Genomic DNA, 17350 nt, shown 5'->3' on the forward strand with positions numbered 1-17350 from the left:
TATTGCAAGATGTCCCACGTTGCAACTGAGTCAGAAGATACTTCTGGAAAATCACTGCCTGATGCTGGAGCTACCAAAGCTAAGTGTATCTGCTGTAAACTTTTGGTAGCTGTTCCTCCAGCTGTTGTTTGTACTGTATGTCATGACAAACTTATTAATGCAGATAATATTTCCTTTAGTAAAGTTACATTACCTGTTGCTGTTCCATCAACATCTAATACTCAGAGTGTTCCTGATAACATAAGAGATTTTGTTTCTAAATCCATTAAGAAGGCTATGTCTGTTATTCCTCCTTCTAGTAAACACAAAAAGACTTTTAAAACTTCTCATTTTTCAGATGAATTTTTAAATGAACATCATCATTCTGATTCTGATAATAGTTCTTCTGGTTCAGAGGATTCTGTCTCAGAGGTTGATGCTGATAAATCTTCATATTTATTTAAAATGGAATTTATTCGTTCTTTACTTAAAGAAGTCCTAATTGCATTAGAAATTGAGGATTCTGGTCCTCTTGATACTAAATCTAAACGTTTAGATAAGGTTTTTAAATCTCCTGTAGTTATTCCAGAAGTTTTTCCTGTTCCTGGTGCTATTTCTGAAGTAATTTCCAGGGAATCGAATAATATGGGTAATTTATTTACTCCTCCTAAACGTTTTAAGCAATTATATCCTGTGCCATCTGACAGATTGGAGTTTTGGGACAAAATCCCTAAGGTTGATGGGGCTGTCTCTACTCTTGCTAAGCGTACTACTATTCCTACGGCAGATGGTACTTCCTTTAAGGATCCTTTAGATAGGAAAATTGAATCCTTTCTAAGAAAAGCTTACTTGTGTTTATGTAATCTTCTTAGACCAGCTATATCTTTAGCGGATGTTGCTGCAGCTTCAACTTTTTGGTTAGAAGCTTTAGCGCAACAAGTAACAGATCATAATTCTCATAACATTATTATTCTTCTTCAACATGCTAATAATTTTGTTTGTGATGCCATCTTTGATATCATTAGAGTTGATGTCAGGTATATGTCTCTAGCTATTTTAGCTAGAAGAGCTTTATGGCTTAAAACTTGGAATGCTGATATGTCTTCTAAGTCTACTCTGCTTTCCCTTTCTTTCCAGGGTAATAAATTATTTGGTTCTCAGTTGGATTCTATTATCTCAACTGTTACTGGAGGGAAAGGAACTTTTTTACCACAGGATAAAAAATCTAAAGGTAAATTTAGGACTAATAATCGTTTTCGTTCCTTTCGTCACAACAAGGAACAAAAGCCTGATCCTTCATCCTCAGGAGCGGTATCAGTTTGGAAACCATCTCCAGTTTGGAATAAATCCAAGCCTTTTAGAAAATCAAAGCCAGCTCCTAAGTCCACATGAAGGTGCGGCCCTCATTCCAGCTCAGCTGGTAGGGGGCAGATTACGTTTTTTCAAGGAAATTTGGATCAATTCCGTTCACAATCTTTGGATTCAGAACATTGTTTCAGAAGGGTACAGATAAGGCCTCCTGCAAAGAGATTTTTTCTTTCCCGTGTCCCAGTAAATCCAGCGAAGGCTCAAGCATTTCTGAAATGTGTTTCAAATCTAGAGTTGGCTGGAGTAATTATGCCAGTTCCAGTTCTGGAACAGGGGCTGGGTTTTATTCAAATCTCTTCATTGTACCAAAGAAGGAGAATTCCTTCAGACCAGTTCTGGATCTAAAAATATTGAATCGTTATGTAAGGATACCAACATTCAAAATGGTAACTGTAAGGACTATCCTGCCTTTTGTTCAGCAAGGGCATTATATGTCTACAATAGATTTACAGGATGCATATCTGCATATTCCGATTCATCCAGATCACTATCAGTTTCTGAGATTCTCTTTCCTAGACAAGCATTACCAGTTTGTGGCTCTGCCGTTTGGCCTAGCAACAGCTCCAAGAATTTTTACAAAGGTTCTCGGTGCCCTTCTGTCTGTAATCAGAGAACAGGGTATTGTGGTATTTCCTTATTTGGACGATATCTTGGTACTTGCTCAGTCTTCACATTTAGCAGAATCTCATACGAATCGACTTGTGTTGTTTCTTCAAGATCATGGTTGGAGGATCAATTTACCAAAAAGTTCATTGATTCCTCAGACAAGGGTAACCTTTTTCGGTTTCCAGATAGATTCAGTGTCCATGACTCTATCTTTGACAGACAAGAGACGTCTAAAATTGATATCAGCTTGTCGAAACCTTCAGTCTCAATCATTCCCTTCGGTAGCCTTATGCATGGAAATTCTAGGTCTTATGACTGCTGCATCGGACGCGATCCCCTTTGCTCGTTTTCACATGCGACCTCTTCAGCTCTGTATGCTGAACCAGTGGTGCAGGGATTACACAAAGATATCTCAATTAATATCTTTAAAACCGATTGTACGACACTCTCTGACGTGGTGGACGGATCACCATCGTTTAGTTCAGGGGGCTTCTTTTGTTCTTCCGACCTGGACTATAATTTCAACAGATGCAAGTCTGACAGGTTGGGGAGCTGTTTGGGGGTCTCTGACAGCACAAGGGGTTTGGGAATCTCAGGAGGTGAGATTACCGATCAATATTTTGGAACTCCGTGCAATTTTCAGAGCTCTTCAGTCATGGCCTCTTCTAAAGAGAGAATCGTTCATTTGTTTTCAGACAGACAATGTCACTACTGTGGCATACATCAATCATCAAGGAGGGACTCACAGTCCTCTGGCTATGAAAGAAGTATCTTGAATTCTGGTTTTGGCGGAATCCAGCTCCTGTCTAATCTCTGCGGTTCATATCCCAGGTATAGACAATTGGGAAGCGGATTATCTCAGTCGCCAAACGTTACATCCGGGCGAATGGTCTCTTCACCCAGAGGTATTTCTTCAGATTGTTCAAATGTGGGGTCTTCCAGAAATAGATCTGATGGCCTCTCAACTAAACAAGAAACTTCCCAGGTATCTGTCCAGATCCAGGGATCCTCAAGCGGAAGCAGTGGATGCATTGTCACTTCCTTGGAAGTATCATCCTGCCTATATCTTTCCGCCTCTAGTTCTTCTTCCAAGAGTAATCTCCAAGATTCTGAAGGAATGCTCGTTTGTTCTGCTGGTGGCTCCAGCATGGCCTCACAGGTTTTGGTATGCGGATCTTGTCCGGATGGCCTCTTGCCAACCGTGGACTCTTCCGTTAAGACCAGACCTTCTGTCGCAAGGTCCTTTTTTCCATCAGGATCTCAAATCCTTAAATTTTAAAGGTATGGAGATTGAACGCTTGATTCTTAGTCAAAGAGGTTTCTCTGACTCTGTGATTCATACTATGTTACAGGCTCGTAAATCTGTATCTAGAGAGATATATTATAGAGTCTGGAAGACTTATATTTCTTGGTGTCTTTCTCATCATTTTTCCTGGCATTCTTTTAGAATTCCGATAATTTTACAGTTTCTTCAGGATGGTTTGGATAAAGGTTTGTCTGCAAGTTCCTTGAAAGGACAAATCTCTGCTCTTTCTGTTCTTTTTCACAGAAAGATTGCTAATCTTCCTGATATTCATTGTTTTGTACAAGCTTTGGTTCGTATAAAACCTGTTATTAAATCAATTTCTCCTCCTTGGAGTTTGAATTTGGTTCAAGCTCCTCCGTTTGAACCTATGCATTCATTGGACATCAATTACTTTCTTGGAAAGTTTTGTTCCTTTTGGCCATCTCTTCTGCCAGAAGAGTTTCTGAATTATCTGCTCTTTCTTGTGAGTCTCCTTTTCTGATTTTTCATCAGGATAAGGTGGTGTTGCGAACTTCTTTTAAATTCTTACCTAAGGTTGTGAATTCTAACATTAGTAGAGAAATTGTGGTTCCTTCATTATGTCCTAATCCTAAGAATTCTAAGGAGAAATCATTGCATTCTTTGGATGTGGTTAGAGCTTTGAAATATTATGTTGAAGCTACTAAGAATTTCCGAAAAACTTCTAGTCTATTTGTTATCTTTTCTGGTTCTAGGAAAGGTCAGAAGGCTTCTGCCATTTCCTTAGCATCTTGGTTGAAATCTTTAATTCATCATGCTTATGTCAAGTCGGGTAAAACTCTGCCTCAAAGGATTACAGCTCATTCTACTAGGTCAATTTCTACTTCCTGGGCGTTTAGGAATGAAGCTTCTGTTGACCAGATTTGCAAAGCAGCAACTTGGTCTTCTTTGCATACTTTTACTAAATTCTACCATTTTGATGTGTTTTCTTCTTCTGAAGCTGTTTTTGGTAGAAAAGTACTTCAGGCAGCTGTTTCAGTTTGAATCTTCTGCTTATAATTTAAACTTAATTTTGGGTGTGGATTATTTTTCAGCGGAATTGGCTATCTTTATTTTATCCCTCCCTCTCTAGTGACTCTTGCGTGGAAAGATCCACATCTTGGGTAGTCATTATCCCATACGTCACTAGCTCATGGACTCTTGCTAATTACATGAAAGAAAACATAATTTATGTAAGAACTTACCTGATAAATTCATTTCTTTCATATTAGCAAGAGTCCATGAGGCCCACCCTTTTTGTGGTGGTTATAATTTTTTTGTATAAAGCACAATTATTCCAATTCCTTATTTTTTATGCTTTCGCACTTTTTTTCTTATCACCCCACTTCTTGGCTATTCGTTAAACTGATTTGTGGGTGTGGTGAGGGGTGTATTTATAGGCATTTTGAGGTTTGGGAAACTTTGCCCCTCCTGGTAGGAATGTATATCCCATACGTCACTAGCTCATGGACTCTTGCTAATATGAAAGAAATTAATTTATCAGGTAAGTTCTTACATAAATTATGTTTTTTAATTGTACACATTTTTTTATTTGCTTTTTTAGTGTGTCCCCGTTGGCTCTCCCTACTTCTGGGCGCGCATGCGCAGTTGCGCTACACAGACGCTGGGGGACTGGTGGCGGCTTCTCACGGTGGGGCTAAGTTGGTTTATAAGGAGATGTTTTGACATTGTTATGTAAGTGGTCTGAGGACGGGGAGACCCCGAAAACGTTCACCAAAATAAAGGTTGATGTAAACGGAGAGTGCCTTCCCTGCTATTTTTGAGTGTTTAGACTTTTAGAAGTGCACCCCGGCGGTTGGACTATATGGAGTGCTGGTTCCTTGTTGCTAATTGGTATGTATGTGTATATATATATATATATATATATATATATATATATATATATATAAAATGTACTTAGAGGTTTGAATTACTGATGACATTGGTATCAGTGGATTTTGCACTGGATACTTTTACTTTTGCCAATATGTCTACGTTTTATCGTTCGAACTTCAGATACAAGGCAATCACAGTAATGTTTTTAATTTAGTTTCTCTTCTGATATAATTTATTTTTTCTTAGGTGAATGAATCCAAAACTATTCTGAAACTTTGTGACTTTGGATCAGCATCACACGTTGCTGATAATGACATTACACCTTATCTTGTCAGTAGATTTTATCGAGCACCTGAAATCAGTAAGTTTTATGTATATTTTATTTATATATATATATATATATATATATATATATATTTATTATAAAATGCTCCTAGACACCTTGTGCATTCTAATATCGTATGTTTTCCTTTAATAAACATCCTTTTGAAGAGCAAGTATGATTACATAAGCAGGTTTATCATTTATGTGGGCTGTGAAAGGCAAAGTAAACACCTTGAGATTTTTATATAAAATGTATAATGAAATTTTGCCCCCTTTTTCATCTGATTTAGCACTGAAAATTGAGCAATTTCTAATTCTCAGAACTTGAAATGCGCCCTGCTGTTTTCTCAAGGCTAACCCTGTTACAGCAGTGTTTCATTGGCTTTAGTAGATAACTGCAAAACATTGTACTTTATACTAATGTTATGACAGTGGCTGACCTTGTTGTTTGTGGCCTAAAGCCCCAGATATACTCCCCTAAATAAGGCATATTGTGGGTGCAGTTTGGCTATTAAAAAAATAATTGCACTAAAAAATTGTTTGTTTTAAAAAATTTAGGTCTTGGCTGACATGTTATTCTATAGCAACGTAACAGAATGTCTTGTAATTAAAAGGGGTTTACTGTCCCTTGGAGCCCTAGATTAGTGATAAAATATCTCTTTCTTCTGTTAAGTGTGATCAGTCCATGGGTCATCATTACTTCTGGGATATTACTCCTCCCCAACAGGAAGTGCAAGAGGATTCACCCAGCAGAGCTGCATATAGCTCCTCCCCTCTACGTCACTCCCAGTCATTCTCTTGCACCCAACGACTAGATAGGATGTGTGAGAGGACTATGGTGATTATATTTAGTTTTTGTCTTCAATCAAGAGTTTGTTATTTTAAAATAGCACCGGAGTGTGTTATTATCTCTCTGGCAGAGTTTGAAGAAGAATCTACCAGAGTTTTTGTTATGATTTTAGCCGGAGTAGTTAAGATCATATTGCTGTTTCTCGGCCATCTGAGGAGAGGTAAACTTCAGATCAGGGGACAGCGGGCAGATGAATCTGCATAGAGGTATGTAGCAGTTTTTATTTTCTGATAATGGAATTGATGAGAAAATCCTGCCATACCGATATAATGTCATGTATGTATACTTTACACTTCAGTATTCTGGGGAATGGTACTTCACTAGAATTACACTGTAAGAAATACATAAAGCTGTTTAATAACTAGAGATTATGTTTAACGTTTTTGCTGGAATGTAAAATCGTTTTCATTTACTGAGGTACTGAGTGAATAAATGTTTGGGCACTATTTTTCCACTTGGCAGTTGCTTAATCTGTTTTCTGACAGTTTCTGTTCTCCCTCACTGCTGTGTGTGAGGGGGAGGGGCCGTTTTTTGGCGCTTTTACTACGCATCAAATATTTCAGTCAGCAACTCATTGTATTCCCTGCATGATCCGGTTCATCTCTACAGAGCTCAGGGGTCTTCAAAACTTATTTTGAGGGAGGTAATTTCTCTCAGCAGAGCTGTGAAAATTGTAGTTTGACTGAGATAAAAAACGTTTATTCTGTAATTTTTTCCTGCTTTCAGAATTTGTTATCTTTGCTAATGGGATTAAACCTTTGCTAAAGTTGTGTTGTTTACAAGGATTGAGGCTATAACTGTTTCAATTTATTAATTTTCAACTGTCATAGATCTTCTGTGCTTCTTAAAGGCACAGTACGTTTTAATATTATTCTAATTGAATTGTATTTCCAAGTTGCAAGTTTATTTGCTAGTGTGTTAAACATGTCTGATTCAGAGGATGATACCTGTGTCATTTGTTGCAATGCCAAATAGAAATTTATGTACTAACTGTATTGATGCTACTTTAAATAAAAGTCAATCTGTACAAATTGAACAAATTTCACCAAACAACGAGGGGAGAGTTATGTCGACTAACTCGCCTCACGTGTCAGTACCTACATCTCCCGCTCAGAGGGAGGTGCGTGATATTGTAGCGCCGAGTACATCTGGGCGGCCATTACAAATCACATTACAGGATATGGCTACTGTTATGACTGAGGTTTTGGCTAAATTACCAGAACTAAGAGGTAAGCGTGATCACTCTGGGGTGAGAACAGAGTGCGCTGATAATATTAGGGCCATGTCAGACACTGCGTCACAGGTGGCAGAACATGAGGACAGAGAACTTCATTCTGTGGGTGACGGTTCTGATCCAAACAGACTGTATTCAGATATTTCAAATTTTAAATTTAAACTGGAAAACCTCCGTGTATTACTAGGGGAGGTGTTAGCGGCTCTGAATGATTGTAACACAGTTGCAATACCAGAGAAAATGTGTAGGTTGGATAAATATTTTGCGGTACCGACGAGTACTGAGGTTTTTCCTATACCTAAGAGACTTACTGAAATTGTTACTAAGGAGTGGGATAGACCCGGTGTGCCGTTCTCACCCCCTCCGATATTTAGAAAAATGTTTCCAATAGACGCCACCACAAGGGACTTATGGCAAACGGTCCCTAAGGTGGAGGGAGCAGTTTCTACCTTAGCTAAGCGTACCACTATCCCGGTGGAGGATAGCTGTGCTTTTTCAGATCCAATGGATAAAAAGTTAGAGGGTTACCTTAAGAAAATATTTGTTCAACAAGGTTTTATATTGCAACCCCTTGCATGCATTGCGCCGATCACGGCTGCAGCGGCATTCTGGATTGAGTCTCTGGAAGAGAACATTGGTTCAGCTACTCTGGACGACATTACGGACAGGCTTAGAGTCCTTAAACTAGCTAATTCATTCATTTCGGAGGCCGTAGTACATCTTACTAAACTTACGGCGAAGAATTCAGGATTCGCCATTCAGGCACGCAGGGCGCTGTGGCTAAAATCCTGGTCAGCTGATGTTACTTCTAAGTCTAAATTGCTTAATATACCTTTCAAAGGGCAGACCTTATTCGGGCCCGGGTTGAAAGAGATTATCGCTGACATTACAGGAGGTAAAGGCCATGCCCTGCCTCAGGACAAAGCCAAAGTTAAGGCTAGACAGTCTAATTTTCGTTCCTTTCGTAATTTCAAAGCAGGAGCAGCATCAACTTCCTCTGCACCAAAACAGGAAGGAGCTGTTGCTCGCTACAGACAAGGCTGGAAACCTAACCAGTCCTGGAACAAGGGCAAGCAGGCCAGGAAACCTGCTGCTGCCCCTAAAACAGCATGAATTGAGGGCCCCCGATCCGGGATCGGATCTAGTGGGGGGCAGACTTTCTCTCTTCGCCCAGGCTTGGGCAAGAGATGTCCAGGATCCCTGGGCGCTAGAGATAATATCTCAGGGATACCTTCTGGACTTCAAATACTCTCCTCCAAGAGAGAGATTTCATCTGTCAAGATTGTCAACAATCCAGACAAAGAGAGAGGCGTTTCTACGCTGCGTACAAGAGCTCTTGTTAATGGGAGTAATCCATCCAGTTCCACGATCGGAACAGGGACAGGGGTTTTACTCAAATCTGTTTGTGGTTCCCAAAAAAGAGGGAACTTTCAGACCAATCCTGGACTTAAAGATCCTAAACAAATTCCTAAGAGTTCCATCGTTCAAGATGGAGACTATTCGGACAATTTTACCTATGATCCAAGAGGGGTCAGTACATGACCACTGTAGGTTTAAAAGATGCTTACCTTCACATACCGATTCACAAAGATCATTATCGGTACCTAAGGTTTGCCTTCCTAGACAGGCATTACCAGTTTGTGGCTCTTCCATTCGGATTGGCTACAGCTCCAAGAATCTTCACAAAGGTTCTGGGTGCTCTTCTGGCGGTACTAAGACCGCGGGGAATCTCGGTAGCTCCATACCTAGACGACATTCTGATACAAGCTTCAAGCTTTCAAACTGCCAAGTCTCATACAGAGTTAGTGCTGGCATTTCTAAGGTCACATGGATGGAAGGTGAACGAAAAGAAAAGTTCACTCGTTCCACTCACAAGAGTTCCCTTCCTGGAAGATTTACCTGACAGAGGACAGGCTAACAAGACTTCAAAGTGCTTGCCGCACCCTACATTCCATTCAACACCCGTCAGTGGCTCAATGCATGGAGGTAATCGGCTTAATGGTAGCGGCAATGGACATAGTACCCTTTGCACGCTTACACCTCAGACCACTGCAACTGTGCATGCTAAGTCAGTGGAATGGGGATTACTCAGACTTATCCCCTTCTCTGAATCTGGATCAAGAGACCAGAAATTCTCTTCTATGGTGGCTTTCTCGGCCACATCTGTCCAGGGGGATGCCATTCAGCAGACCAGACTGGACAATTGTAACAACAGACGCCAGCCTTCTAGGTTGGGGTGCCGTCTGGAATTCTCTGAAGGCTCAGGGACAATGGAGTCAGGAGGAGAGTCTCCTGCCAATAAACATTCTGGAATTGAGAGCAGTTCTCAATGCCCTCCTGGCTTGGCCCCAGTTGACAACTCGGGGGTTCATCAGGTTTCAGTCGGACAACATCACGACTGTAGCTTACATCAACCATCAGGGAGGGACAAGAAGCTCCCTAGCTATGATGGAAGTATCAAAGATAATTCTCTGGGCAGAGTCTCACTCTTGCCACCTGTCAGCAATCCACATCCCGGGATTGGAGAACTGGGAGGCGGATTTCTTAAGTCGTCAGACTTTTCATCCGGGGGAGTGGGAACTTCATCCGGAGGTCTTTGCCCAAATACTGCGACGTTGGGGCAAACCAGAGATAGATCTCATGGCGTCTCGACAGAACGCCAAGCTTCCTCGTTACGGGTCCAGATCCAGGGATCCAGGAGCAGTCCTGATAGATGCTCTGACAGCACCTTGGGACTTCAGGATGGCTTACGTGTTTCCACCCTTCCCGTTGCTTCCTCGATTGATTGCCAGAATCAAACAAGAGAGAGCATCAGTGATTCTAATAGCACCTGCGTGGCCACGCAGGACTTGGTATGCAGACCTGGTGGACATGTCATCCTGTCCACCTTGGTCTCTACCTCTGAAACAGGACCTTCTGATACAGGGTCCCTTCAAACATCAAAATCTAACTTCTCTGAAGCTGACTGCTTGGAAATTGAACGCTTGATTTTATCAAGACGTGGGTTTTCTGAGTCAGTTATTGATACCTTAATACAGGCTAGGAAACCTGTTACCAGAAAGATTTACCATAAGATATGGCGTAAATACCTATATTGGTGTGAATCCAAAGGTTACTCTTGGAGTAAGGTTAGGATTCCTAGGATATTGTCTTTTCTACAAGAAGGTTTAGAAAAGGGTTTATCTGCTAGTTCATTAAAGGGACAGATCTCAGCTCTGTCCATTCTGTTACACAAACGTCTGTCAGAAGTTCCTGACGTCCAGGCTTTTTGTCAGGCTTTGACCAGGATTAAGCCTGTGTTTAAAACTGTTGCTCCACCATGGAGTTTAAACCTTGTTCTTAATGTTTTACAGGGCGTTCCGTTTGAACCCCTTCATTCCATTGATATAAAGTTATCTTGGAAAGTTCTATTTTTAATGGCTATTTCCTCGGCTCGAAGAGTCTCTGAATTATCAGCCTTACATTGTGATTCTCCTTATTTGATTTTTCATTCGGATAAGGTAGTCCTGCGTACTAAACCTGGGTTCTTACCTAAGGTAGTTACTAACAGGAATATCAATCAAGAGATTGTTGTTCCTTCTTTATGCCCAAATCCTTCTTCAAAGAAGGAACGTCTACTGCACAACCTGGAGGTCAAAAAGCTTCCGCTACCTCTCTTTCTTTTTGGCTTCGTAGCATAATTCGTTTAGCTTATGAGACTGCTGGACAGCAGCCTCCTGAAAGAATTACAGCTCATTCTACTAGAGCTGTGGCTTCCACTTGGGCCTTCAAGAATGAGGCCTCTGTTGAACAGATTTGCAAGGCTGCAACTTGGTCTTCGCTTCATACTTTTTCCAAATTTTACAAATTTGACACTTTTGCTTCATCGGAGGCTATTTTTGGGAGAAAGGTTCTTCAGGCAGTGGTTCCTTCTGTATAAAGAGCCTGCCTATCCCTCCCGTCATCCGTGTACTTTTGCTTTGGTATTGGTATCCCAGAAGTAATGATGACCCGTGGACTGATCACACTTAACAGAAGAAAACATAATTTATGCTTTCCTTTCTTCTGTAGTGTGATCAGTCCACGGCCCGCCCTGTTTTTAAGGCAGGTAAATATTTTTTAATTTATACTCAAGTCACCACTTCACCCTTGGCTTTTCCTTTCTCGTTGGTCCTTGGTCAAATGACTGGGAGTGACGTAGAGGGGAGGAGCTATATGCAGCTCTGCTGGGTGAATCCTCTTGCACTTCCTGTTGGGGAGGAGTAATATCCCAGAAGTAATGATGACCCGTGGACTGATCACACTACAGAAGAAAGGAATTTATCAGGTAAGCATAAATTATGTTTTTAATGGCAGTTTGGCATGTTATAGCATCCCACCGCACTGCAAGGATTAACTCCCAATGTTGTGATATCAATAAAGGGTGGATAAGATGTAAGGTAGCAAAATAAAAAAAATTGTGAAGTTAAATGTATTTTCCATTATCTTGACAATTATTTATCTTTTGTTGAATGTTTTGGGTTTTATCTTTTTTAGCCCTTCTAATTTTGTCTTTGTTTTGTAACAGTTATTGGAAAAATCTATGATTATGGAATAGACATGTGGTCAGTGGGTTGCACCTTATATGAACTTTATACTGGAAAGATTTTGTTTGCCGGCAAAACTAATAATCACATGATAAAACTAGCCATGGATTTAAAAGGAAAAATGCCAAATAAGGTATGTTTTTGTATTTGCATGTCCTCCTTGTGTATATTTTAACTTACAACAACAATGCATTGTTAAAATTATGTGATGTATTTTTGTCACAGTTATAAACATGATGTACAATTCTACTTCACTATGAAGCATTTGCTTAATACAGAGGTGGAAAAATACTTGCAGCTAGAAAGTCTGAGCTTCTAAGGTTGTACTACTTTGAATGCATTTGGAAAAATATATTTGATTTCTCTGTAAGACTAAATTACTTGGCTCCTAAAAGATCTTTTATGGGCTACTATGGTGGACAAAAGTATATAAAACTTATTCTTAATATATCTGAATATATTTTTCACTTGGCTTATGAAGAAACTGACTTTTATCTAGTCCCACTAAACTGGACTATAGCCACTTTTTTGTTGTCATAGAAATTATATGGCAATAATTTCTCAAGATGTACAAAATAAGTGTTCTCCCTCTTCTATGTGCTTTTCTTTTTACCTGTCAAAGAATGACTATGTAGGGTTACTTGTTCTTCCAGTATTGCTGCTTTTAAAGCCAGGTAAAAGAAAAGTGTTTAGTTAACTCCTATATGCTATGGATTAACTTGGTTATAATATTCAAGTATATCCAGCTGCTGATCAGCAATACGTTTTCTGTAGGTTTAGTGCTTTACTGTTTCCAGACTAAAACCCTTGTTAATCCACAATAATATTGGTACATGTCCACTTAGAGCTTCACTATAAATATATATTTTATTAAAATATATATATATATATATATATATATATATATATATATATATATTTAACATTTGAAGCTTTACAAAGGTATTTGATGCTTTGCAACACTAATTATTTATTATTTTTACAGATGATTCGGAAAGGAGTTTTTAAGGATCAACACTTTGATTCTAATTTAAACTTCATGTACATTGAAGTGGATAAAGTAACAGAACGGGTAAGTCTGTTCCATTCTCTGGTTGTTTTGTTGCTTGTATATTTTGTGTAATATTACATAAGATGAGTTTAGAATCCCGAAGAATATATGAACCAACAAAAACATCCATATCTGTTTACTGTATGATCCTTGAACACTGCTTTTATGCACTTTTATATTGATGAAATATTAACATGTTATTGGTTGCTTTTTGTTCTCCCCTTATAGGAAAAAGTTACTGTGATGAGCACGATCAACCCAACAAAGGATCTTTTAGCGGATTTAATTGGATGCCAGAGACTTCCAGAAGAGCAACGTAAAAAAGTACACCAACTCAAAGACTTGTTGGATCAGATTCTCATGTTAGATCCAGCTAAACGGATAAGCATCAATCAAGCTCTCCAGCACCCATTTATCCAGGAAAAGATATGAATCAAGCAAATGGTTTGCATAAATCGCACACCAGGACTGAAGACCTTTTCACAGCAGATTGTTAATGTATATAATCACATAAATATTTCCTTGCAAAGTTGAGGAAGCATGATATGTTTGAATTAACACCTAAGATTATTTTTTTTCCTTTTGAAGAAAAAAAAAATGTCTGGGCATATCTGTTACTTGTACAACTTTTTCACAGTATAAATGATTTTAATTTGACAAACCAGGAAAAAATACAGTTCTAGATCTGTTTTTTTGCTTTGAAAATTATGTTTGGGGGAAAAAGTTGCAGTTTAGTGCTTGGATGTTGATATTTTATTTTTAGCAGGCATGATTTGTATAAATATAGATATATTTTTTTCGTCTTTGAGAAAAAACTTGACCAGCATAAATGCTGTTTATATTCACATTTTCCTAGGTTGTGTGCGCAGGCCTCAGCAGCATACCCTTGGTCTAGTCAGTGCCGAAGGGGGATCTATTCCTTCTTGAGCCTGCCTGCAGGGATGGTCTCCTCTTTTAAAGCAGGTTGTGTACAACTTTCAGTACACTGAAGGTAAGCTTAAACCATCAACATCATTGGTATTTTAAGATATTTATGTATATAGAAATATATATTTTGTCAACAAATTAAATATGGTAGCTAAAGACACATTCTAGGAAAACTGAAATGCACATTAGTAAAATTTGATTAAAAGCCTTTTTGCATTTGTATTCTATTAAGTAAAAATACTTACAGAAAACACTACTATCTGTTGTAGGGATTAGGTTTTACTTTGCATGATACTTGCAGACTTGTATAGCCATTGGTCATCTGTGCCTGTATGGTCTGCACTTCCTCAGTCTGCTTGAAACACGTTGTGCATTGGAACCATTTAAATATGCTCCACCTTCTGTAGACACTGACCATGTGCAAAGTGTTATAGTGATTGCACACAGCTTATGGCCATACGCTCTGGAGGTCAGATGCACAGCAAAAGCTATCACGACAACAACTATAGCTTTTTCTTTTTTTTTTTTTTTTTTTTTTGTGTTATTTTTTCATTTTTGCTTAATAGAAGATTTATCCAGAAATGCTTCAAATTGAAACTGAAATGTGCTGATGTGCATTTTATTTCCCCTAGAATGTCCCTTTTTAATTTGCCAGCATAATTTCCCTGCATGTTTCACATGTGAACTACTGTGCTTTTTTGTTGTTATATTTTAATTTAGACAATATCTGTGAACGTTTCAGTCCACACTTTTGCTCCATTCCTTTAATATGGAGTATATGCGCACTTGGATGGAAGGAGAGCGCCTTCAGTGTACTGTTTCTTAATATTTTTTTTTTTAATTTTAAATCTTGCTTCATATTGAAAATAGTCATCTGTAAAATAGAAATCCTGTACTTTCCAAAAAAAATGTTACATTTAAAATGAATGTGGGGAGAAACATCTTGTTTATAACTTTGTTGATAAATTTGCTTCTTTTTTTTTAATAAAAAATAATAATAAATCTTTATGTATTGAAATGTGTCTGTGTGTAACTGCAGTCAATACCAGAGAAACCATCCTTGCATAAATAACAGTTATTAAATGGAATTCTATTTGGTACTGACTGGAGATGCTGGTGTTTAATTTGTTCATTGTTTTCATTACTTGTGATCATATTGTCTTTCAATACAGGCTTACACTCTCCACTCTTGAACAAAAGCAGCTGCTTTTTAAAAGCGGTAATTGCTTCTTTACCTTTTTATTTCTTTTGTAAATGAAGCTATACTTTAAAAATGTCTTTAAAATGTTATTTTGCATAAAAAGTTGACTCTCACTTATTGTAAAGTGAAGATTGTTCTTCTGCATGTAGGTTGAATCATGCAGATATCTGTCTGTTTTCAATATGCATCATTAGATAATAAAGTCTTTTGTGAACAAAGAATCTGTAGCAATTTGTAAGAGAGATTGTTTTTATTGCTTCTCAGAATTGCTGTCTGGGTATCCTACGAATGGTTGAAAGTCCACTTTAACTTTCTATAGAAAGTTCATATTTAGTAATAACATACCATATAACAATAGTTAAGATTCATGCATAGTGATTTGAAATACTAGATACCCAATAAAAAACGTACAATACAAGAGCCTATTATTCAGAGTAGTGTGATTATTTTGATGGATTTGGCGTTGACTAATGTTTGTGCTGTTTTCTTACTTTTCGTCTTGATGGTGCTGAAAGAAAAAAAGGAAAGCAAGACACATGCCTCCCAACGTCTGGTTTGCTGAGACACCATCTTCACCTTCCTTAAAAGGTCATTCTTGACAGCATGTGTAGATAAGCATTTAGCACAAATTAAAAATGAAATGGATTTACCCACAGCGGTTGTGAAAAAAAAAACCTTATATATTTTCTGCTTCAAGTCACACTATTAATAACAAAACACTTTTTCTAATTTATATTTTTTCTATCTGTGTGTGAGCTAATTGCTGTGGGTTTCCATTGGCGTTTTTATTATTATTTACTTGGCTTATTAGTGAACTACCCAGAAAAAACAGACCAGCATGCAGTTCCACTTAATGAACATTGTCAATTCATATTAAAGCATAATCACTTTAAAAGGCAGGTGTTACTGTTTGTTCTTTTTCCCTATTGAGAGCTTTAAATTGATCTTATGAATTCAGCAGACATTTGCATTTATTTGTGAAATTGATACCTAAGTCGGAAGTCTGTAGGTAAAAATTTTTTTGAGATTTATTCATGTTAGCAATGTACCACATACATCTAAGCCAATGGTAACCATAGACATAGACCAGGGACAGAAGTCAGCATAATGCTTCAAATAGTGTGCTAAAAAGATCATGTTGCTGGTTTACCTGTTTCTTTGTGTTTTAGATGCAGTTTGAAGAATGAAGACATGAAGAAGACATACCAACGTTTATATTAAATGAGAGAGATTATGAATGTGCAGCTTGAGTAATATGACTGTGAGCATTAGATAAGGAAGCTTTTTTGTATTTGTGTCATTTCATTTTATGCATTATTGAAACTTTATTAAGGCTTCATGAAGCTATTTATTTTTTTCTCAAAGAGATAACCTAGAACTATCAAAATGTGATTTTTTTTTTTTATATCAACACTTTAAAAAAATTATTTTTATGTATTGTATATTCAGTAGCAAAACCAAGACTGTTGTACAAGGTTTTTTTTTTTTTGGCCTAACTGCTTTGTAACAGTGAAATCGGTTTTGTAATGCTTTATATAAATATCAATGAAATCGCAACATGGTAAAAGGTTTTTTTAATAATATTTTGTGTACAGACCTTCAATGAAAAAACATTATCTTGGATTCTCAATTTACCTAAGGTGAAAAAGTATAAACCACAAGAAATTGCCAAATGTATATATTGACTTGTCACATAAAGAGCTCTGTAATTATTATAACACGGAAGAAACTCTATACTTCAGATAGGCTTACTTGTAACTGATACATTAAGGACAAATAGTAAAAGTGGATATAAACTGCTTAATTTAGTTTCATACTCGCAAGGATGATAGTGAGTATGCTTTTTTACTTTTATGTAATCTAAAAAGAAAACGCTCTCACACATGTGCTTTGATGCAAGCTTATAAATTATATAAATCCCATTAGGTGTTTAAAATAATCACTGATTTTGCAATGGCAACATTTATCTATAATCAATGCTCTTATTTGGTTGAATCCTGCATATCCTTGTCTATCTGGGGTAAAAATATTTCTCTTGTAAGGTGTATCCAGTCCACGGATCATCCATTACTTGTGGGATATTCTCCTTCCCAACAGGAAGCTGCA

The 17350-nt window shown here is 37.9% G+C and overlaps 1 protein-coding gene across 9 annotated transcripts in view; it reads left to right on the plus strand.

Moving 5' to 3' along the window:
- PRPF4B (pre-mRNA processing factor 4B) overlaps positions 1–17350 on the plus strand; it is a 178828-nt gene that overhangs the window by 145505 nt on the left and 15973 nt on the right. The window contains exons 12-18 of one of the 9 annotated variants that reach the window (XM_053714694.1): positions 5339–5453; positions 12047–12198; positions 13051–13137; positions 13345–14107; positions 15216–15262; positions 15760–15832; positions 16414–16505. In XM_053714694.1, coding sequence (XP_053570669.1) covers positions 5339–5453; positions 12047–12198; positions 13051–13137; positions 13345–13548 — 558 coding nt within the window. In that variant the 3' untranslated portion in view covers positions 13549–14107; positions 15216–15262; positions 15760–15832; positions 16414–16505. Of the gene's footprint in view, positions 1–5338; positions 5454–12046; positions 12199–13050; positions 13138–13344; positions 16506–17350 lie in introns of all 9 variants that reach the window. The other 8 variants (XM_053714693.1, XM_053714688.1, XM_053714695.1 and 5 more) reach the window with 8 other exon arrangements.

This window comes from Bombina bombina, chromosome 5, assembly GCF_027579735.1.
Source record: "Bombina bombina isolate aBomBom1 chromosome 5, aBomBom1.pri, whole genome shotgun sequence".
Taxonomy (NCBI): Eukaryota; Metazoa; Chordata; class Amphibia; order Anura; family Bombinatoridae; genus Bombina; species Bombina bombina.